Source organism: Bombina bombina, chromosome 8 (genome assembly GCF_027579735.1).
Source record: "Bombina bombina isolate aBomBom1 chromosome 8, aBomBom1.pri, whole genome shotgun sequence".
Lineage (NCBI taxonomy): Eukaryota > Metazoa > Chordata > Amphibia > Anura > Bombinatoridae > Bombina > Bombina bombina.
The window spans coordinates 51,124,673-51,148,270 of NC_069506.1; the positions used below are offsets into that span (position 1 = coordinate 51,124,673).

Consider the following 23,598-nt stretch of genomic DNA (forward strand, 5'->3'; position numbering starts at 1 on the left):
TTTTTGTTGAGTATCTTTTTTTCAGTTCTGAGCTTGGAAGAACAGGGTCCCTGTCCTGCTGGTGTGTCTGTTCTTATTGGGCGATAGCCTACGGGTTGCCGTTTGTTTTTTATTCACTCCGGTGAATGTTTGATTACAGCTCATGTTTGTTTTATTTTTCCTTCAGGAATTTTATTTTCTGTAATAGATACTCGCGACCTTTTTGATCACACTGTTTACTTCTACGGAAGTTTGTTCTAGAATGTTTATCTGCCGTTTATTCTCCCTCTGGGGGTGAATATCTGAGGCCTTGGTTGCAGGCTAGTCCTGCTTGGGTTCAGATCCTTCTGTCCCGGTTTCAGACTTTTGGCGTCTGTTCTGCCTTACTGATCTGGTTAATGTGCCGAGTGCTTTTCATTATTATTATTCTTGTTTTTAATTTACAAGTTCTGCTGAGCGTTCTGGAAGGACCTAAGGGTTATGTGACGTGGAGGATTGGTTCAGTCTTCATTAGCCTGGGTTGTGCCAGACTTATGTAGTATAACAGATGGTTGCTAACACAGAGCTCTAGTCTATATTAAATTGATATTTTACCAAATGATCCCTACTGTACTGAATGAACCGGCTCTCTAGTACAAGGTTTACATTCAAATCGGCAAGCGATACTGGAGTGTCTCAAACAGGCTACATAACTAGACCGCTTTTATGACTGGCTACAAGTATAAGCTCTTCTGGTATTCAAAGACATACCGGACTGAGGTCATTATATAATTGCACAGCGTGACAATTGCACATATGTTGGAAATTAATTCAGCATTTTACATATCACTGTTATAGCAGTTGCATTATAGAATTAACTGTAAGAGAGGTTGGTCTCGATAGTGTTCATGCTTTAATTTACTTTGTTATAATATGTAACCAACCAATACTTAATTTTCAAATTCATCACAACTGCTGGTAATAAAGGTTATGCCAACAATTTCTAAACTGTATCAAGTTCAAGCAGCTGAAACTAATGGGTATTATCCCTATAAAGTGTACAATGTATACTTTAAACATATTACGCCTGTAATGAAGGGTTGATTCAATAATACATGTGTTTAAGCATTACACACATACCTCATGTGGGTCCTACATATTGCATAATAGTGAGTATCAACCATATTCATTATTTACCCCTTCATGAGGGTTTCAAGTAAGATCAGTTCAGCTAATCTATCAGTCTTGACATTATATATTTGTCGTTTCAAAGTAAGTATCAATAATTTTTCTTTGCTTCATGCTGACCTGACTGCACCTTCCAGAGAGCAGTAATAAGTTAATTGTACATGAGTGGAGAATATATTTCCACATTATCTGCACACAATATTTACATCAAGCAATACATAACAGCGGATTCAATATTTATGTGGATTGATCTGATCCATTTATAGATTTCAGAGCTAATTTCCTCCTAACTAGCAGTGATTATTTATAGAATACTTTGAACTATATATTAAAAATCAAGGGGAAAAGCCAGAGTAGTGCCATTGTTCATTTGTTGTAATAAAATAATTAATTAGCCTTTTTAGCTGGTCATCTGGGATTCAGTGGAGTTCTGCTGCGACAAACTCACTCCTTTCTGATGTCTGTCAGGACTTAGAGGGTTCCTTCCTGCGTGGGTGAAGGTTTGGTGGATTTAGGGCCTCCTTGCCGCCGGTTCCTGGCAGTTTTGCCTTTATGGGTGTTATTCTTTGCGGTTTAGCCGCCTTCTGGGAGGGCCTGAGGTCGTCCTGTTTTTGGGAGTTGTCTCCTTCTCAAAGCTTTGCTTAGGGGGTTTTTCTGCCGGGCTTGGGATGCTTTGCATTCTTTTCCTTAGGTGAGTTCCTCTGGTTCGTACTCTGAGGTGTTTATGGAGACGTTTAGAGGCACACTGGCAGTTTGCTCTAGTCTTGTTCTACTCCCTTTACGGACGACTGGGTCCTCAATGTTTTCCCTTAGTCTTGGATGTCTTGGTGGTGCTCTGCACGCCTTTTGGGCTCTAGAGTCTTGTAGCGACTCTGTTGTGCTCTAGCTCCTTTTGGAGTGCTGGACTCCTGCAAGGGGTATTCTCTTCCTTTGGGTTGGGAATTTTCGAGTGACTCTTGTTTTCCGTTTTTCCGGGTTAGCCCGGTCATTCCCCTATGAGGTCTGTTTTCAGAAGGGGTATTTGTGTTCCCTGGGAGGCTCGGGCCAATAATTTTTGTTTTGGATTTTTTCGGATGTCCTGAAATTTATGATTCTGTGGCTGGTTCAGTGCGTTCCAGTTTTTCCAGGAAACATTGGCTATGACTTATGGTCTAGTTAGTTGAGCTGCTTGCAGTTTGGTCAGGATCTGTGCGTTTTTGTATACGCTCCTTTTGGTCTGTCCTGTCCTTTGAATGATGAGTTCTCTCCTTCATTGGGAGTTCTTCTGTGTTTCGTGGCGTCTGGATGATTTTCATTCAGCTTTTGTTTCATCAGGCTACGGCTTCCTGTTTGGGGCTTGTGCACTGATGTTCTCTGTGCTCTCCCCCTTGGGAGTTGTTTTGTTCTCCTTTAGGAGGCGGAATTTCCTCTCTTGGGAAGTTGACTGTCCTGTCTTGTGGGCAGGTGATGGAACAGGTATTTTACCCTATAGTGGGTTGTTCTGTTCCATCTGTTGAGATTGAAGTCTCCGTGTTGTGACTGTCATTAGTATCGTGCTAGGTCTTATGGCGATCTACTGCATTTCTCCTTTCAACTCTAGGAGCACCCGAACACTATTGGGGTGGATAGGTCCGTCCCATTCTGTCCTTTTTCTGGGCCGGAGATTGGGGTCTTTTTGTTCCCCTGCTTGTCAGATCTGCCTGGCACTGGGCTGGTCTGGTGTTGGGAGAAGGATCTGGGGTTTGTCCTTGGGTCTTGAGGTACGGTGAGCTTCTCCATGTTCCAGTTATGCGAGTAGCTTTGGTGGCTTGTGGATAGCCTGTGTTGTGTGTGGGGTTAGTGCTCTGATCTGGTATAATGGTTAGAGCAACAGCTTAGGTCTGTTGGCAACTCAGGTTTGATTCCCATTGCTGGGAAGTGTATGTTTATCAAATCTATATCAACTGCTCTTTACTTTACAAGTCATCCTGGTATGACTATTGCGTGTGCTTCATGCAGGCGTTTTCTATCTGGGTTTGTGGCACGTTTTTTGTCTCTGGGTATCTTGATATTCTGAGTTCCTTGCGACTTGAGGACTTTGTCTTCAGTTGTTATATAAGGGTGTGTTTGCACTGTACTAGGAGTTTTCTTCTCTGTTTTGGATCCCGGTTCTAATCTTGTGGACTTCTTTGGGGTCTGGGCGTTGCCTCCCTTTGTTTCTCAGGACTGGTTTTTGGTCTCTGTAAACTTGACTTGATTCTGGAGTTTTTCCTTATTTTATTTAAAACTTGTTGTACCCTATTTAGGGTCTCCTGGGTATCCTTGTCTGGTTTCTCTGTGTTCTCTTTTTTTTGGGAGTTTACGGTTGTTGATTTCTTTCTTTCGTAAGGGGTGTGTTGTGGGGGACTGACTGTTGGGCGATGGTGTCTCCCCGAGGCGTGTTGGCTCAGTCGAGTCTTTTCTGGGTCTCTAGCAAGGCTTGTGACCTTCTGTGGGTCAGTGTCCTTTTTTCAAAGTTTTCTCGGCTTCGGACAAAGCGGGGTTTTTGCTGGGTAGGGTTTTCAGGTATGGTGCCCTCAGAAAGGGCCGCCTTTTGTACCCTCCCGTTTTCGCATTCAGTGTCCTCTATAGCTTGGGTATTGTTTTCCCAAAAGTAATGAATGCAGCTGTGGACTCCATTTATGAAGAAAAACATAAATTATGCTTACCTGATAATTTTCTTTTCTTCAGATAGAAAGAGTCCACAGCTCCCCGCCCGTATATATTCTGTGGGGTGTCTGTTTTGTTCTTCTGGCACCTTTTCACCTTGATATTTCTTCTACTGTTCCTTGTTTTTCGGCAGAATGACTGGGGGATGAGGGAAGTGGGAGGGGTATTTAAGCCTTTGGCTGGGGTGTCTGCCTCCTCCTGGTGGCCAGTTTCTGAATTCCCAAAAGTAATGAATGCAGCTGTGGACTCTTCATCTAAAGAAAAGAAAATGATCAAGTAAGAATAATTTATGCCATGTGCTAAGCATTAAAATCACTAGAATTAGATGGTTTTGAAAGCATTTAAAAACAGAATTTATGCTTACCTGATAAATTACTTTCTCCAACGGTGTGTCCGGTCCACGGCGTCATCCTTACTTGTGGGAATATCTCTTCCCCAACAGGAAATGGCAAAGAGTCCCAGCAAAGCTGGCCATATAGTCCCTCCTAGGCTCCGCCCACCCCAGTCATTCGACCGACGGACAGGAGGAAAAATATAGGAGAAACCATATGGTACCGTGGTGACTGTAGTTAGAGAAAATAATTCATCAGACCTGATTAAAAAACCAGGGCGGGCCGTGGACCGGACACACCGTTGGAGAAAGTAATTTATCAGGTAAGCATAAATTCTGTTTTCTCCAACATTGGTGTGTCCGGTCCACGGCGTCATCCTTACTTGTGGGAACCAATACCAAAGCTTTAGGACACGGATGAAGGGAGGGAGCAAATCAGGTTACCAAAACGGAAGGCACCACAGCTTGCAAAACCTTTCTCCCAAAAATAGCCTCCGAAGAAGCAAAAGTATCAAATTTGTAAAATTTGGCAAAAGTGTGCAGTGAAGACCAAGTCGCTGCCTTACATATCTGATCAACAGAAGCCTCGTTCTTGAAGGCCCATGTGGAAGCCACAGCCCTAGTGGAGTGAGCTGTGATTCTTTCAGGAGGCTGCCGTCCGGCAGTCTCGTAAGACAATCGGATGATGCTTTTAAGCCAAAAGGAAAGAGAGGTAGAAGTCGCTTTTTGACCTCTCCTTTTACCAGAATAGACGACAAACAGAGAAGATGTTTGTCTGGAATCTTTTGTAGCTTCTAAATAGAATTTTAGAGCACGGACTACGTCCAAATTGTGTAACAAACGTTCCTTCTTTGAAACTGGATTCGGACACAAAGAAGGTACAACTATCTCCTGGTTAATATTTTTGTTAGAAACAACCTTTGGAAGAAAACCAGGCTTAGTACGCAAAACCACCTTATCTGCATGGAACACCAGATAGGGCGGAGAACACTGCAGAGCAGATAACTCTGAAACTCTTCTAGCAGAAGAAATAGCAACCAAAAACAAAACTTTCCAAGATAACAACTTAATATCTATGGAATGTAGAGGTTCAAACGGAACCCCTTGAAGAACTGAAAGAACTAGATTTAAACTCCAGGGAGGAGTCAAAGGTCTGTAAACAGGCTTGATCCTAACCAGAGCCTGAACAAATGCTTGAACATCTGGCATAGCTGCCAGTCGTTTGTGTAGTAAGACAGATAAAGCAGAAATCTGTCCCTTTAGAGAACTCGCAGATAATCCTTTTTCCAAACCTTCTTGCAGAAAGGAAAGAATCTTAGGAATTTTTACCTTATTCCAAGGGAATCCCTTGGATTCACACCAGCAGATATATCTTTTCCATATTTTATGGTAAATCTTTCTAGTTACCGGTTTTCTGGCCTGAACCAGAGTATCAATCACCGAATCTGAAAACCCACGCTTTGATAGAATCAAGCGTTCAATCTCCAAGCCGTCAGCTGGAGGGAGACCAGATTTGGATGTTCGAATGGACCCTGAACAAGAAGGTCCTGTCTCAAAGGTAGCTTCCATGGTGGAACTAATGACATATTCACCAGGTCTGCATACCAAGTCCTGCGTGGCCACGCAGGAGCTATCAAGATCACCGAGACCCTCTCCTGTTTGATCCTGGCTACCAGCCTGGGAATGAGAGGAAACAGTGGGAACACATAAGCTAGGTTGAAGGTCCAAGGCGCTACTAGTGCATCCACTAGAGTCGCCTTGGGATCCCTGGATCTGGACCCGTAGCAAGGAACCTTGAAGTTCTGACGAGACGCCATCAGATCCATGTCTGGAATGCCCCATAATTGAGTCAACTGGGCAAAAATCTCCGGGTGGAGTTCCCGATCCCCCGGATGGAATGTCTGACGACTCAGATAATCCGCTTCCCAGTTTTCCACACCTGGGATGTGGATCGCAGATAGATGGCAGGAGTGATTCTCCGCCCATTGTATTATTTTGGTTACTTCTTTCATCGCCAGGGAACTCCTTGTTCCCCCCTGATGATTGATATACGCAACAGTCGTCATGTTGTCTGATTGGAATCTTATGAATCTGGCCTTTGCAAGCTGAGGCCAAGCCCTGAGAGCACTGAATATCGCTCTTAGTTCCAGAATGTTTATCGGGAGAAGAGACTCTTCCCGAGACCATAGTCCCTGAGCTTTCAGGGATTCCCAGACCACACCCCAGCCCACTAGACTGGCGTCGGTCGTGACAATGACCCACTCTGGTCTGCGGAAGCTCATTCCCTGGGATAGGTGGTCCAGGGATATCAACCAACGGAGTGAATCTCTGGTCTTCTGATCTACTTGAATCACTGGAGACAAGTCTGTATAGTCCCCATTCCACTGTTTCAGCATGCACAGTTGTAATGGTCTTAGATGAATTCGCGCAAAAGGAACTATGTCCATTGCTGCAACCATCAACCCTACTACTTCCATGCACTGAGCTATGGAAGGACGTGGAACAGAATGAAGAACTTGACAAGCGCTTAGAAGTTTTGACTTTCTGACATCTGTCAGAAAGATCCTCATTTCTAAGGAATCTATTATTGTTCCCAGGAAGGGAACTCTTGTTGACGGAGACAGAGAACTTTTTTCTATGTTCACCTTCCATCCGTGAGATCTGAGAAAGGCCAGAACGATGTCTGTATGAGCCTTTGCCTTTGAAAGGGACGACGCTTGTATTAGAATGTCGTCCAAGTATGGTACTACTGCAATGCCCCTCGGTCTTAGAACCGCTAGAAGGGACCCGAGTACCTTTGTGAAAATCCTTGGAGCAGTGGCTAATCCGAATGGGAGGGCCACAAACTGGTAATGTTTGTCCAGAAAGGCGAACCTTAGGAACTGATGATGTTCTTTGTGGATAGGAATATGTAGGTACGCATCCTTTAGATCCACGGTAGTCATAAATTGACCTTCCTGGATAGTGGGTAGAGTCGTTCGAATGGTTTCCATTTTGAACGATGGTACCCTGAGAAATTTGTTTAGGATCTTTAAATCCAGAATTGGTCTGAAGGTTCCCTCTTTTTTTGGGAACTACAAACAGATTTGAGTAAAATCCCATTCCTTGTTCCGTCATTGGAACTGGGAGTATCACTCCCATCTTTAGCAGGTCTTCTACACAATGTAAGAACGCCTGTCTCTTTATTTGGTTTGAGGATAAGTGAGACATGTGGAACCTTCCCCTTGGGGGTAGTTCCTTGAATTCCAGAAGATAACCCTGAGAAACTATTTCTAGCGTCCAGGGATCCTGAACATCTCTTGCCCAAGCCTGAGCAAAGAGAGAGAGTCTGCCCCCCACTAGATCCGGTCCCGGATCGGGGGCTACTCCTTCATGCTGTTTTGTTAGCGGTAGCAGGCTTCTTGGTCTGCTTACCCTTGTTCCAGCCTTGCATCGGTTTCCAGGCTGGTTTGGACTGTGAGGCATTACCCTCTTGCTTAGAGGATGCAGAATTAGAGGCCGGTCTGTTCCTGAAAAGCCAAAGCGCTCTGCGCGCCACAATTGCAAACCCTGAATTTTTCGCCGCTAATCTAGCTAATTGCAAAGCGGCATCTAAAATAAAAGAGTTAGCCAACTTAAGTGCGTGAACTCTGTCCATAACCTCCTCATATGGAGTCTCTCTACTGAGCGACTTTTCTAGTTCCTCGAACCAGAACCACGCTGCTGTAGTGACAGGAACAATGCACGAAATGGGTTGTAGAAGGTAACCTTGCTGTACAAAAATCTTTTTAAGCAAACCTTCCAATTTTTTATCCATAGGATCTTTGAAAGCACAACTATCTTCGATAGGAATAGTAGTGCGCTTGTTTAGAGTAGAAACTGCTCCCTCGACCTTAGGGACTGTCTGCCATAAGTCCTTTCTGGGGTCGACCATAGGAAATAATTTCTTAAATATAGGAGGGGGAACAAAAGGTATGCCGGGCTTCTCCCACTCCTTATTCACTATGTCCGCCACCCGCTTGGGTATAGGAAAAGCGTCGGGGTGCACCGGAACCTCTAGGAACTTGTCCATCTTGCATAATTTTTCTGGAATGACCAAGTTGTCACAATCATCCAGAGTAGATAACACCTCCTTAAACAGTGCGCGGAGATGTTCTAATTTAAATTTAAATGTCACAACATCAGGTTCAGCCTGTTGAGAAATTTTTCCTGAATCTGAAATTTCCCCATCTGACAAAACCTCCCTCATGGCCCCTTCAGATTGGTGTGAGGGTATGACAGAACAATTATAATCAGCGCCCTCCTGCTCTTCAGTGTTTAAAACAGAGCAATCGCGCTTTCTCTGATATGCAGGCATTTTGGATAAAATATTTGCTATGGAGTTATCCATTACAGCCGTCAATTGTTGCATTGGCGCGCTAGAAGTACTAGGGGCCTCCTGAGTGGGCAAAACTGGCGTAGACACAGAAGGAGATGATGTAGAACCATGTCTACTCCCTTCATCTGAGGAATCATCTTGGGCAATTTCATTATTTGTGGCAGTACTGTCCTTACTTTGTTTGGACGCTATGGCACAATTATCACACAATTTTGAAAGGGGAGACACATTGGCTTTCATACATATAGAACATAGCTTATCTGAAGGCACAGACATGTTAAACAGGCTTAAACTTGTCAATAAAGCACAAAAACCGTTTTAAAACAAAACCGTTACTGTCTCTTTAAATTTTAAACAGAGCACACTTTATTACTGAATATGTGAAAATATATGAAGGAATTGTTCAAAATTTACCAAAATTTCACCACAGTGTCTTAAAGCATTAAAAGTATTGCACACCAATTTTCAGAGCTTTAACCCTTAAAATAACGAAACCGGAGCCGGTTACAGATTTAACCCCTATACAGTCCCAGCTACAGCCTTTGCTGTGACTTTACCAAGCCCAGAGGGGAATACGATACCAAATGACGCCTTCTAGGAACTTTTCCAACTACTTTCAGGTCCTCACACATGCATCTGCATGTCTTGCACTCAAAAACAACTGTGCAGTAATGGCGCGAAAATGAGGCTCAGCCTACAACTGGGAAGGCCCTTCCTGACTGGAAAAGGTGTCTAACATAGTGCCTGACGTTAAAAAACGTTCCCCAAGTTTATAAGTGTGAATTATCAGCATAAACATGTATAAAATGTCCAAATAAAGCAATCGATTTAGCCCATAAAAGTGTCTACCAGTTTTATAGCCCATATTAAGCCCTTTATTCTGTTTGAGACTAAGAAAATGGCTTACCAGTCCCCATGAGGGGAAATGACAGCCTTCCAGCATTACACAGTCTTGTTAGAAATATGGCTAGTCATACCTTAAGCAGAAAAGTCTGCTAACTGTTTCCCCCAACTGAAGTTACTTCATCTCAACAGTCCTATGTGGAAACAGCAATCGATTTTAGTTACTGTCTGCTAAAATCATCTTCCTCTCACAAACAGAAATCTTCATCTTTTTCTGTTTCAGAGTAAATAGTACATACCAGCACTATTTTAAAATAACAAACTCTTGATAGTAGAATAAAAAAACTACAACTAAACACCACATACTCTTAACCATCTCCGTGGAGATGTTGCCTGTGCAACGGCAAAGAGAATGACTGGGGTGGGCAGAGCCTAGGAGGGACTATATGGCCAGCTTTGCTGGGACTCTTTGCCATTTCCTGTTGGGGAAGAGATATTCCCACAAGTAAGGATGACGCCGTGGACCGGGCACACCAATGTTGGAGAAACAGTCATTTTGTTGGTAAAATTTGAATTGATTTGCCGTTTAGGGCCACAGCTCATTGAGTGTTATCTTGTCTCTTTTTGCAGTGGCCAATTAAAGAGAGATATAACTGAGCTCCTGTTCTGATTGAACCATCACTGTGTAGAATATACAATAACTGGGGTTTGAGTTTCTCTAGGGGCATTGGAAAAGCTCCCATATTCAGGTTTAAAGTGATGGTAAATCCTAATGCTTTTGAAACGCTAGAATTTACCAGTGCTACAAATAAACAGGTATAAAAAGCTTCATGCTTAGTTCCTTTATTTGCCTGCAGTTGTTTATGCTGAGCGCCTCTGGCCTCCCACCGTAAAACACTATATTTTAAATGAGGTGACGTTTTCACATCTTAGCCAATAGCCATGTGGGCCAATTGACAATATGCTGTATGGTTAGCAAGCTATTGGCTAAGAGGTGAAAACATCACCTCATTGGGAAAATAGCGTTTTGCCTTGGGCAGCCAGTGGAGCTCAGGTTGGCATAACCTGCCATGACTTAAACTCCCCTTTATTTGTAGCACTGGTAAATCCTAGCGTTTCAAAAACGCTAGTATTTACCATAATTTTAAATAACACAAAGGTAGGCAAATTAGATAATGAAAGCTTTTTCATTATGCGTAGTTTAACATTTGATAGGGAATTAAGGGGAAAAGAAACACGTTTTTTTTTCCCCAAACAACTTTCCAATTTACTTAAAGGGACAGTAAACCTTAAAAATAATGTTATATAATTCTGCACATAGTGCAGAATTATATAACATTATATTAGCCAAACTTTGTAAATCATAATATTCCCTTTTTATTTTGTAAAAATACCGCTGTTTAACAGACCCGCTATTTGTACTCTGCTGAGCGGGTCTGTTGTTTTTACTGAGCGCATCGGGCCAGCTGTATAGTCACAGCCCGGCCCGACCGCGCCATTAGACACAGTGCAGCTCGCTCCCGCTCTGTCTGACAGCAGGAGCGAGCTGCACTGTGTCTAATGGCGCGGTCGGGCCAGGCAGTGACTATACAGCTGGCCCGATGCGCTCAGTAAAAACAACAGACCCGCTCAGCAGAGTACAAATAGCGGGTCTGTTAAACAGCTGTATTTTTACAAAATAAAAAGGGAATATTATGATTTACAAAGTTTGGCTAATATAATGTTATATAATTCTGCACTATGTGCAGAATTATATAACATTATTTTTAAGGTTTACTGACCCTTTAAGAACTCAAGTTTGCTTCATTCTTTTGGTATCCTTTTGTTAAAGCAGAAATGCAATACTGAGAGCTAATAATAGAATTCAATTGGAAAGTTGTTTACAATTGCATGTTCTGTCTGAACCATTAAAGGGACACTGAACCCAATTTTTTTCTTTTGTGATTCAGATAGAGCATGCAATTTCTTCTGTTATGTGTGATCAGTCCACGGGTCATCATTACTTCTGGGATATTAGCTGCTCCCCTACAGGAAGTGCAAGAGGATTCACCCAGCAGAGTTGCTATATAGCTCCTCCCCTCTACGTCACCCCCAGTCATTCTCTTGCACCCAAAGACTAGATAGGAGGTGTGAGAGGACTATGGTGATTATACTTAGTTTTTAGAACTTCAATCAAAAGTTTGTTATTTTACAATAGCACCGGAGCGTGTTATTACCTCTCTGGCAGAGTTTGAAGAAGAATCTACCAGAGTTTTTCTTATGATTTTAACCGGAGTAGTTAAGATCATATTGCTGTTTCTCGGCCATCTGAGGGAGGTAAAAGCTTCAGATCAGGGGACAGCGGGCAGTTGAATCTGCATTGAGGTATGTCGCAGTTGTTATTTTCTGAATGGAATTGATGAAAAAATCCTGCCATACCGTTATAATGAACATGTATGTATACTCTACACTTTAGTATTCTGGGGATGGTATTTCACCGGAATTACTCGGTAAAAGTACATTAAACCTTTTATTAGGTATTTTTCATGTTAAACGTTTTTGCTGGAATGTAGAATCGTTTGCATTAATGAGGTACTGAGTGAATAAGTATTTGGGCATTATTTTCCACTTGGCAGTTTGCTTGTGTTAATTATGACAGTTTCGTTTCTCTCTCACTGCTGTGTGTGAGAGGGAGGGGCCGTTTTTGGCGCTCTTTGCTACGCATCAAAAATTTCCAGTCAGTTTTTCTGCATGATCCGGTTCATCTCTAACAGAACTCAGGGGTCTTCAAACTTCTTTGAAGGGAGGTAGATTCTCTCAGCAGAGCTGTGAGACTTATATAGTGACTGTGATTTTAAACGTTGTTTAAAATTTAATTAGTGTTATTTTACTAATGGGAACAAACCTTTGCTAAAAAGTTGTGTTGTTTGTTAAGAGTGATGCTATAACTGTTTTTCAGTTCATTATTTCAACTGTCATTTAATCGTTTAGTGCTTCTTGAGGCACAGTACGTTTTTATTAAATAAAATTGTAACCGAGTTGCATGTTTATTGCTAGTGTGTTAAACATGTCTGATTCAGAGGAAGATACCTGTGTCATTTGTTCCAATGCCAAGGTGGAGCCCAATAGAAATTTATGTACTAACTGTATTGATGCTACCTTAAATAAAAGCCAATCTGTACAAATTGAACAAATTTCACCAAACAGCGAGGGGAGAGTTATGCCGACTAACTCGCCTCACGTGTCAGTACCTGCATCTCCCGCCCGGGAGGTGCGTGATATTATGGCGCCTAGTACATCTGGGCAGCCATTACAGATAACATTACAAGATATGGCTACTGTTATGACTGAAGTTTTGGCTAAATTACCAGAACTAAGAGGCAAGCGTGATCACTCTGGGGTGAGAACAGAGTGCGCTGATAATTCTAGGGCCATGTCTGATACTGCGTCACAGCTTGCAGAGCATGAGGACGGAGAGCTTCATTCTGTAGGTGACGGTTCTGATCCAAACAGATTGGATTCAGATATTTCAAATTTTAAATTTAAATTGGAAAACCTCCGTGTATTACTAGGGGAGGTTTTAGCAGCTCTCAACGATTGTAACGCTGTTGCAATACCAGAGAAAATGTGTAGGTTGGATAAATACTTTGCGGTACCGGCGAGTACTGACGTTTTTCCTATACCTAAGAGATTAACTGAAATTGTTACTAAGGAGTGGGATAGACCCGGTGTGCCGTTCTCACCCCCTCCAATATTTAGAAAGATGTTTCCAATAGACGCCACCACACGGGACTTATGGCAAACGGTCCCTAAGGTGGAGGGAGCAGTTTCTACTTTAGCTAAGCGTACCACTATCCCGGTGGAGGATAGCTGTGCTTTTTCAGATCCTATGGATAAAAAATTAGAGGGTTACCTTAAGAAAATGTTTATTCAACAAGGTTTTATATTACAACCCCTTGCATGCATCGCGCCGATCACGGCTGCGGCAGCATTTTGGATTGAGTCTCTGGAAGAGAACCTTAGTTCAGCTACGCTGGACGACATTACGGACAGGCTTAGAGTCCTTAAACTAGCTAATTCATTCATTTCGGAGGCCGTAGTACATTTAACCAAACTTACGGCTAAGAATTCAGGATTCGCCATTCAGGCACGCAGAGCGCTGTGGCTAAAATCCTGGTCGGCTGATGTAACTTCTAAGTCCAAATTACTTAGTATACCTTTCAAGGGGCAAACTTTATTTGGGCCCGGTTTGAAAGAAATTATTGCTGACATTACAGGAGGTAAGGGCCACGCCCTACCTCAAGACAAAGCCAAAGCTAAGGCTAGACAGTCTAATTTTCGTCCCTTTCGGAATTTCAAAGCAGGAGCAGCGCCAACTTCCACTGCACCAAAACAGGGAGGAGCTGTTGCTCGTTACAGACAAGGCTGGAAGCCTAATCAGTCCTGGAACAAGGGCAAGCAGGCCAGTAAACCTGCTGCTGTCCCAAAGACAGCATGAACCGAGGGCCCCCGATCCGGGACCGGATCTAGTGGGGGGCAGACTCTCTCTCTTCGCCCAGGCTTGGGCAAGAGATGTCCAGGATCCCTGGGCGCTAGAGATCATATCTCAGGGATACCTTCTAGACTTCAAATCCTCTCCCCCAAGAGGGAGATTTCATCTGTCAAGGTTGTCAACAAACCAAATAAAGAAAGACGCGTTTCTACGCTGTGTACAAGATCTATTATTAATGGGAGTGATCCATCCGGTTCCGCGGTCGGAACAAGGACAAGGGTTTTACTCAAACCTATTTGTGGTTCCCAAAAAAGAGGGAACTTTCAGGCCAATCTTGGATTTAAAGATCCTAAACAAATTCCTAAGAGTTCCATCGTTCAAAATGGAAACTATTCGGACAATCTTACCCATGATCCAAGAGGGTCAGTACATGACCACAGTGGATTTAAAGGATGCTTACCTTCACATACCGATTCACAAAGATCATTACCGGTATCTAAGGTTTGCCTTCTTAAACAGGCATTACCAGTTTGTAGCCCTTCCATTCGGATTGGCTACGGCTCCAAGAATCTTTACAAAGGTTCTGGGTGCCCTTCTGGCGGTACTAAGACCGCGAGGAATTTCAGTAGCTCCGTACCTAGACGACATTCTGATACAAGCTTCAAGCTTTCAAACTGCCAAGTCTCATACAGAGTTAGTTCTGGCATTTCTAAGGTCGCACGGATGGAAAGTGAACGAAAAGAAGAGTTCTCTCTTTCCTCTCACAAGAGTTCCATTCTTGGGGACTCTTATAGATTCTGTAGAAATGAAGATTTATCTGACAGAAGACAGATTAACAAAGCTTCTAAATGCATGCCGTGTCCTTCATTCCATTCAACTCCCGTCAGTAGCTCAATGCATGGAGGTGATCGGCTTAATGGTAGCTGCAATGGACATAGTTCCCTTTGCACGCCTACATCTCAGACCGCTGCAATTGTGCATGCTGAGTCAGTGGAATGGGGATTACTCAGATTTGTCCCCCACTCTGAATCTGGATCAAGAGACCAGAAACTCTCTTCTATGGTGGTTTTCTCGGCCACATCTGTCCAGGGGGATGCCGTTCAGCAGGCCGGACTGGACAATTGTAACAACAGACGCCAGCCTTCTAGGTTGGGGCGCTGTCTGGAATTCTCTGAAGGCTCAGGGACAATGGAGTCAGGAGGAAAGTCTCCTGCCAATAAACATTCTGGAATTGAGAGCAGTTCTCAATGCCCTTCTAGCTTGGCCCCAGTTAAAGACTCGGGGGTTCATCAGGTTTCAGTCGGACAACATCACGACTGTAGCTTACATCAACCATCAAGGAGGGACAAGAAGCTCCCTAGCAATGATAGAAGTATCAAAGATAATTCGCTGGGCAGAGTCTCACTCTTGCCATCTGTCAGCAATCCACATCCCGGGAGTGGAGAACTGGGAGGCGGATTTCTTGAGTCGCCAGACTCTTCATCCGGGGGAGTGGGAACTTCATCCGGAGGTCTTTGCCCAAATACTTCAACGTTGGGGCAAACCAGAGATAGATCTCATGGCGTCTCGCCAGAACGCCAAACTCCTCGCTACGGATCCAGATCCAGGGATCCGGGAGCGGTTCTGATAGATGCTTTGACAGCACCTTGGAACTTCAGGATGGCTTATGTGTTTCCACCCTTCCCGCTGCTTCCTCGTTTGATTGCCAAAATCAAACAGGAGAAAGCATCAGTGATTCTAATAGCGCCTGCATGGCCGCGCAGGACTTGGTATGCAGATCTAGTGGACATGTCATCCTGTCCGCCTTGGTCTCTACCTCTAAGACAGGACCTTCTGATTCAGGGTCCATTCAAACATCAAAGTCTAACTTCTCTGAAGCTGACTGCTTGGAAATTGAACGCTTGATTTTATCAAAACGTGGTTTTTCTGAGTCGGTTATTGATACCCTGATACAGGCTAGGAAGCCTGTTACCAGAAAGATTTACCATAAAATATGGCGTAAATACCTATACTGGTGTGAATCCAAAGATTACTCCTGGAGTAAGGTTAGGATTCCAAGGATATTGTCTTTTCTACAAGAAGGTTTAGAAAAGGGTTTATCGGCTAGCTCATTAAAGGGACAGATTTCAGCTCTGTCCATCTTGTTTCACAGGCGTCTGTCAGAAAATTCAGACATCCAAGCCTTTTGTCAGGCTTTAACTAGGATCAAGCCTGTGTTTAAAACTGTTGCTCCGCCATGGAGTTTAAACTTAGTTCTTAACGTTTTACAGGGTGTTCCGTTTGAACCCCTTCATTCCATTGATATAAAATTGTTATCTTGGAAAGTTCTATTTTTAATGGCTATTTCCTCGGCTCGAAGAGTCTCTGAGTTATCAGCCCTACATTGTGATTCTCCTTATCTGATCTTTCACTCAGACAAGGTAGTTCTGCGTACTAAACCTGGGTTCTTACCTAAGGTAGTCACTAACAGGAATATCAATCAAGAGATTGTTGTTCCATCCTTGTGTCCAAATCCTTCTTCAAAGAAGGAACGTCTTCTACACAATCTGGATGTAGTTCGTGCCCTCAAGTTCTACTTGCAGGCAACTAAAGATTTTCGCCAAACTTCTTCCCTGTTTGTCGTTTATTCTGGACAGAGGAGAGGTCAAAAAGCTTCGGCTACCTCTCTCTCTTTTTGGCTTCGTAGCTTAATACGTTTAGCCTATGAGACTGCTGGACAGCAGCCTCCTGAAAGAATTACAGCTCATTCCACTAGAGCTGTGGCTTCCACTTGGGCCTTTAAGAATGAGGCCTCTGTTGAACAGATTTGCAAGGCTGCAACTTGGTCTTCGCTTCATACTTTTTCCAAATTTTACAAATTTGACACTTTTGCTTCTTCGGAGGCTATTTTTGGGAGAAAGGTTCTTCAGGCAGTGGTTCCTTCTGTATAATGAGCCTGCCTATCCCTCCCGTCATCCGTGTACTTTTGCTTTGGTATTGGTATCCCAGAAGTAATGATGACCCGTGGACTGATCACACATAACAGAAGAAAACATAATTTATGCTTACCTGATAAATTCCTTTCTTCTGTTGTGTGATCAGTCCACGGCCCGCCCTGTTTTTAAGGCAGGTGCATATTTTTTAAATTATAATTCAGTCACCACTACACCCTTGGTTTCTCCTTTCTCGTTGGTCTTTGGTCGAATGACTGGAGGTGACGTAGAGGGGAGGAGCTATATAGCAACTCTGCTGGGTGAATCCTCTTGCACTTCCTGTAGGGGAGCAGCTAATATCCCAGAAGTAATGATGACCCGTGGACTGATCACACAACAGAAGAAAGGAATTTATCAGGTAAGCATAAATTATGTTTTTAAGCAACTTTCTAATTGATTCCTATTATAAAATTGCCTTCATTCTCTTGGTATCTTTATTTGAAATGCAAGAAAGTAAGTTTGATGCCGGCCTATTTTTGGTAAACAAACTGGGTTGTTCTTGCTGATTTGTTGATAATTTCACCCACCAATAAACAAGTGCTTTCCATGGTTCTGAAAAAATAGCTTAAATGCCTTTTTCAAATAAAGAAAGCAAAAGAAAGAAGGAAAATTGATAAAAGGGGTGTAAATTAGAAAGTTGCTTAAAATTGCATGCTCTATCTGAATCACGAAAGAAAAAATTTGGGTTCAGTGTCCCTTTAATGTCCCTTTTAAATTCTGGGTTTAATGTCTATGTAAGATTGTTTTCTAATCCATTTTCTCTTTCTTTTTTTTCTTGTTGCAGTATTATCATCACTACCTCTTGTTACCCTGTACCTTCCATCTCCTTTCGGGACCCGATTAATGATTGGTTTGACAGTTTGGCTGAGTGTTTACATTGGAACGTCCGAAAAAAGCAGAACCATTTCACAGCTGAAGAAGAAGAGTTTTAGTTTTCAAAGACTTTATTGAATGGGATGCGCTTCCATTTCCAACAGTCCTATTGGTTCTTAACGTCCTGATCTTGGACAGCAGATCAAAGCTGGCATAAGTACTTTTTAAGAGTCGTCAACTGTAAAGTACTGACCTGCAAATAACCAGCTTCCTTTATTTATCAGACTAGTGATATCTCTTTACGATTTTAAGACAGAGATTTATATTTGTGTTTCTTATGAAAGATAACAAAATTATTACATAGAGTTGTTTACATTTTATAATTAATTGTCCCATAACTGAGAAAAAAATTACAAAATGTATTTGTTCTTTTGCTCCAAAGTCTGTTTTATAAGTTTTATTATTTTCAGGGCATAGAAAGTGGAAGACGTATGGCACTTTGCACCTTCCTGCATTCCATAGGAACGATATCCAGTGCAAATTCTTCTCCACACAAGGAGAAAATCCACCTAAAATGATGAACGTTGTGTCTCCTCACTAGGAGAACATTCACCTACATTTGTGAACGCTGTATCTGGTATAGCCGTAACAACAGTTAAAGACTAAAAACACATTTTAACGTGTTTGCAATGAACAGATGTCTTGATATTGTGGATTTCATTCAATAGCCCATGAATTCAGTGTGATAGAACAAATAGGTAAATACTGAGGTTTGGACCCCTTCTATTAAAGACGAGTTATTTAAGTCTTTCCTTGGATGATTCCAGCTGTCCGTCAAATATAAAGTTAGGTTCCCGATGTTGGCCAGAAACCTCCTTTATTTTGTTACTTCTAGAGAGTGCTACAGTTCATTGCTGGTGCTTTAATTATTAATGTAATTAAATTAAAACGGCTCCTTTGTTTTTTCATACTAGAAGCACTTGCCTCTGATTTTCCACACCAAAGTATTGCACGTGTCTTTGAACCATGTTTTTGTGTCAATGTTTGTTCTAACATTTTCAGATTTTCACAAAAATCACAAGTTTTGCCGCATGGCAAAAATGGTCATATAAGCAGTGTATGTGAAATTATATAATTTGGGTCAAATGAACGAATACGTGGTGGCTAAACCGCCAGTTTCACAAGATGATCGGGCAATTATTCTTTATAGGGAGATATTTTAATGCGTTTATGTTTGCTTCTGTTTATAGACGTTAGAAATGTTTCTAAACAGAACAGTCTTTTGCATTAAAATGTTGCACTTTTTAAAAGCAATGTCTAATAAACAGCACAACAGGAAGCGCAATGTAATCTCCAATGTTTTGTTATCTTTAACCCTTTGGCTGTGTCACAGTCCTAAGCGACAACCAAGGGGTTAACTCTCTGCCCCTAGAGATAGTTAAGAAAATAATAATACTGCACTAATAATGTGTATGCTTCGAGAAAGGACATCATACTAATAGGGAATATAGACGATTTATTGATTCATGGCTGTGCACTATCATTATGTTATATGATTATAACCGTTTGCTCAGAGCATTGAATCAGGCGTGACTGCACCGTGCTTGTGTATAACACTCGCAATATGAAAATGCAGTTTTTCTCTTTTTTTTATGCAAATATAAAGTAAAAATGTAAATTACACTTGTACACAGTGTTATCAGCAACTCTACAGCACGTTTGTGAATGTTTTAAATCAGTGCATTGGTGCTAAACGCTATTCAACATAATGTTTTAGTGCTGCCTCAGTACAATCCTTCATTACGTTAAGTCACCAGTAACATGAAAATAAAGACATTAAACTCTAAATGAAGTCCCCCATAAAAATGTTTATGCATAGTAAAAATGATTCTGTATGCATTCATTATGTTGCATGCAACTCCTGTAATTTACCTTTGTGTATTAAACTTTTTCACTTAGCATTAGGGAGTCTATATTGCATACTACATATTAATGGGTTGCTGCGGTTTTCCTTGTCGTGCAGCATGCTATAAATTTGCATCTGGGCTCTGACCATAGCAACATAGGTCAGGTATATACGGTCAATATGTTTTTTTTAAACAATGTAGTCCTTTGCTGTTCTGGGTTTTTAGTACCATGCAAACTTTAATAACTTGACAGTCTTTAAACCATTTCTGTATTTTTCAATGATTTGAACAGCAGTGCCGTGGAATATAGGTAGAAAATACTTTATCCAAACTGCTTGGGACCGAAAAAAGGTTTGGATTTTGGAATATTTGCATCTTTAAAATAGGACAGTGTGACGAGGGCATGGAACCAAGTGTAAACAACATCTTATTTTTTTTAGGCAATATTTACATCATAATACATCTTATACATGCAACCTAAAGGTAGTTTTAGATTATTTTTGATACTTTTGTATACATAGTACCATCAGAACGATAGTACAGTACTATAATCAGAACGGTAATATTTGTTGTTTTAAATAAATATAAACTATTATCTGCATTTTAGAACACACAAAAAAACAAACCAAAGATACAGGTATAGAAGACTGACTTACAGATAGGGAAAAATATTAATGTTTGATCATTTTTATTTTTAAAAAAATATTAATTAAAAAGTTTGGATTTCAGAATGTTTGGATTTTGGAATTTGTACCAGTACTAATATTCTTATGATTTTATGTTCCTCGTTTATGGCTAGAAATAAAACCATTATTCCTTTCATTTTTATTTATTCAGACATGAACGTATTATGTCTGATGGGTTTTGTTAGAGCTGAAAACTAAATTTTCATTACAAGCTTCTAATTTATATCAGGTGTTCATGGTACAGATTCAAAACTGATACAGTGCACCCTAGTGGAAATCGTATTAAAGGGACAGTAAACAATAGAATTATTATTGTTTTAAAAGATAGATAATCCCTTTATTATCCATTCCCCAGTTTTGCATAACCAACACAGTTATAATAATACACTTTTTACCTCTGTGATTACCTTGTATCTAAGCCTCTACAGGCAGCCCCCTGATCACATGACTGTGACTATTTAAACTTGCAGTTAGTACTGTGTTGTGCTAACTCTTAATTAACTTCCCGGGCGCGAACATATTGTTATCTATATGGCCCACATGAACTAGCAGTCTCCTGTTGTGAAAAGCAAATACAAAAACGTGATTAAGAGGCTGTCAATAGAGCCTTTGAAACAGGCAGAAATGTAGAGGTTTAAATGTTATAAAGTATATTCATCTAACAATGTTGGTTGTGAAAAGCTGGGGAATGGGTAGTAAAGGCGTTACCTATCTTTTTAAACAATAACAATTTTTGAGTAGACTGTCCCTTTAACGCATCAAGAGATTTAAAGCCAACTGATTAGTAAATTTGAAAAGCTTGTAATTTTCAACATGCACCATTTTAAATAGAAAAAATAAATAAAAATACACTAGCTAAATAATAAACTATTTCCCCAGGTGCTCTAATCCATCTGGGCGTCTCTTTAATTTTTAGCAGAACAGGACATTTGCCCATGTTTCTGAGTAATGGGGGAAAAAAAGCAGGAATCAAATAAGAAATGAGGGAAAACAGAACAGACAAATATATTTTTTTATTGGTAATCAATAGTGAAATTCTACCATTCATTTTCTGAATATTTTTAGAGACTCGGGGGGGAACCTGTACGTTTTTTAAATTAAAGTGACAGTCTACTTGAAAATTTGTATTGTTTTAAAAGAAAGATAATCCCTTTATTAAACCTCTGAAGACTGCCCACTCAGCTCAGTGCTTTTGACAGACATGCATTTTATCCAATCAGTGCTGACTCCTAAATAACTCTACGTGAGTGAGTGCAATGTTATTAATATTGCACACATGAACTAGCATTGTCTAACTGTCCTAAACTGTCAAAATGCACTGGAATAAGAGGCATTTTACAACAGTTTTTAATTCAGTTTGAGCCTACCTAGGTTTAGCTTTCAATAAAGAATATCAAGAGTACAAGCAAATTTGATGATAAAAGCAAATTGGAAAACTGTTTAAAATTGCATTCCCTATCTGAATCATGAAAGTTTAATTTTGACTTGACTGTCCCTTTAAATATTTGCAGCATTTTGCAAACCTAGATAACAGAATTTGCTTTTAGGGAGTTTGGTACGAGCACCTTTTGTTTTCTTACACAGAAGTGAAAGGGCTTTGATGTCCCTTTATAAAGACAGCTGTGTAACCACAAGACTGAACTAATTCACACATTTTACTTAAAGGGACACTGCCACGAATGTGTTAGAAAACACATGCACATTATATCTATGTAAGCATAAAACACCAGCCAGTAACTAATATGTAAAATAAGCAGCCCTTTGTGTTTCTAAGAGTTTAAGGCATTCCTCAATCCTTTCCTATTGCAGTTATCTCAGACTTCCTTGCTCGGTTATAGCAGTATAGTGTTCAGTTAACTTAATCGGACATAAATACCAAAAAACTATACGGATATGTTGTATAAATGTTTATTTGTCATAGATTTAAACTGTGTCTTTTATAATATAAATTGTCCCCTCTAGTGCCGTCTAAATTCAGTCAAAGCAGAGATATCTGAGTAATTTCCATGAAAATATTATTACACGCTTGCTGCATAAGCATTGTAGGCATCTGGCTATACGGTAATAAGAGAAAGAAAATTGAAAAGGAAATTAAAAAAAATAATAATATATATATATACACACACTGTATGTATGCGTGTGTGTATGTATGTATATGTATATATATATATATATATATATATATATATATATATATATATATATATATATATATATATATATATATATATAATTTTTATAGAGGGCCTTTACCCTAAAATCATTTTCAGTTTTTATGTGTTATGTCTTATTATGGTCACACCACATGGGGGTACACTTCTGTAGACCCCCATAAACTTAGTTATATAGAGCAGATTTCTAGTGTATGTTTTCTTTTATCTATTGGCCATTTTCATTGGTCTCTGTGGTCAGCTGATCCATAGCACGGAAATATTGCACATTTTTAGACAGATTTATGGAACTTTCGTTGCTTTGCTTCAAGCTCTGTTAGAATAAAAGACTTTATGCTGTCTCTAATGTATTCTGGGACAGTTAAGATTTTATTGTACTTATTGTGATTTTTAGTGTCCTTTTATTCTTTATCAGCTTTTTTTTTTTATATGTTCTAAGGTTTAGTCATTTTAATTCTCCCTCGTTTAACCAAATGCTCTATATTTTAATATAGCAAATGCAAATTTCATATGGTAAAAGTTTATTATCAAAAGGTTTTCCCTTTACAGGAAAAAAAATAAATAAATCAAGAATAACGGTAAATAGCACTTTTAAAAAATATCTGTACGATTTTTATTTATTTGAAACGTCATAAAAAATATCTCCAATTTTGTGTTCTAATTGTTTGTCATTTTGCAAGTTTTCTCTTTTTCTAATGGATTGTTCTGTCTTTTCTATATTGAAACAATAAAATGATAAAGCAAATTTACGTACGTCACTAATGCCTTCAAATTTAGATTCTATTTTTTTTAACAAAATAAATGTTTCATTGCACGGTTGAGAACTTATGTTATTTACATCCAGGGACAGAAATGTGTTTTTGTTAATTACTTTTACAGTTTAGAAGTAGAACGTTTAACCCCTTAAAGGGACAGTAAACAAAAAAAATGTATTTCATTTTATTAAATGCCTTATTGAGCCGTACGTACATCATGCTTTTAATATTCATTCTAGGTTAAAAAAAAGTTACTGTATGGGCGTCTCCCCCAGCCGGCCTCCGCTTCAGTCTGTTTTCTTTAAAGTCACATAAAGCCCCAAATCTTTCTTTCATGATACAGACAGAACATACAATTTTAACCCTTTGGCTGCTAAGCCATTTCCCACCTGGGTGCTAATACTTTTTTTATTATTATTATTTTTGAAATTTTTGAAAACTTTTTTTTTTTTACTTTTTTTTTTACAGACCCCCAAGAC

General features: G+C 40.4%; 1 protein-coding gene across 1 annotated transcript in view; it reads left to right on the plus strand.

Moving 5' to 3' along the window:
* The window catches only part of NADK (NAD kinase), a gene marked incomplete in the record, with an annotated part of 223,801 nt that extends 200,679 nt beyond the window's left edge, over positions 1-23,122 (plus strand). The window contains 1 exon segment of the mRNA XM_053690363.1: positions 17,572-23,122. Coding sequence (XP_053546338.1) covers positions 17,572-17,719 — 148 coding nt within the window.
* Between the last annotated feature and the right edge of the window lie 476 nt (positions 23,123-23,598).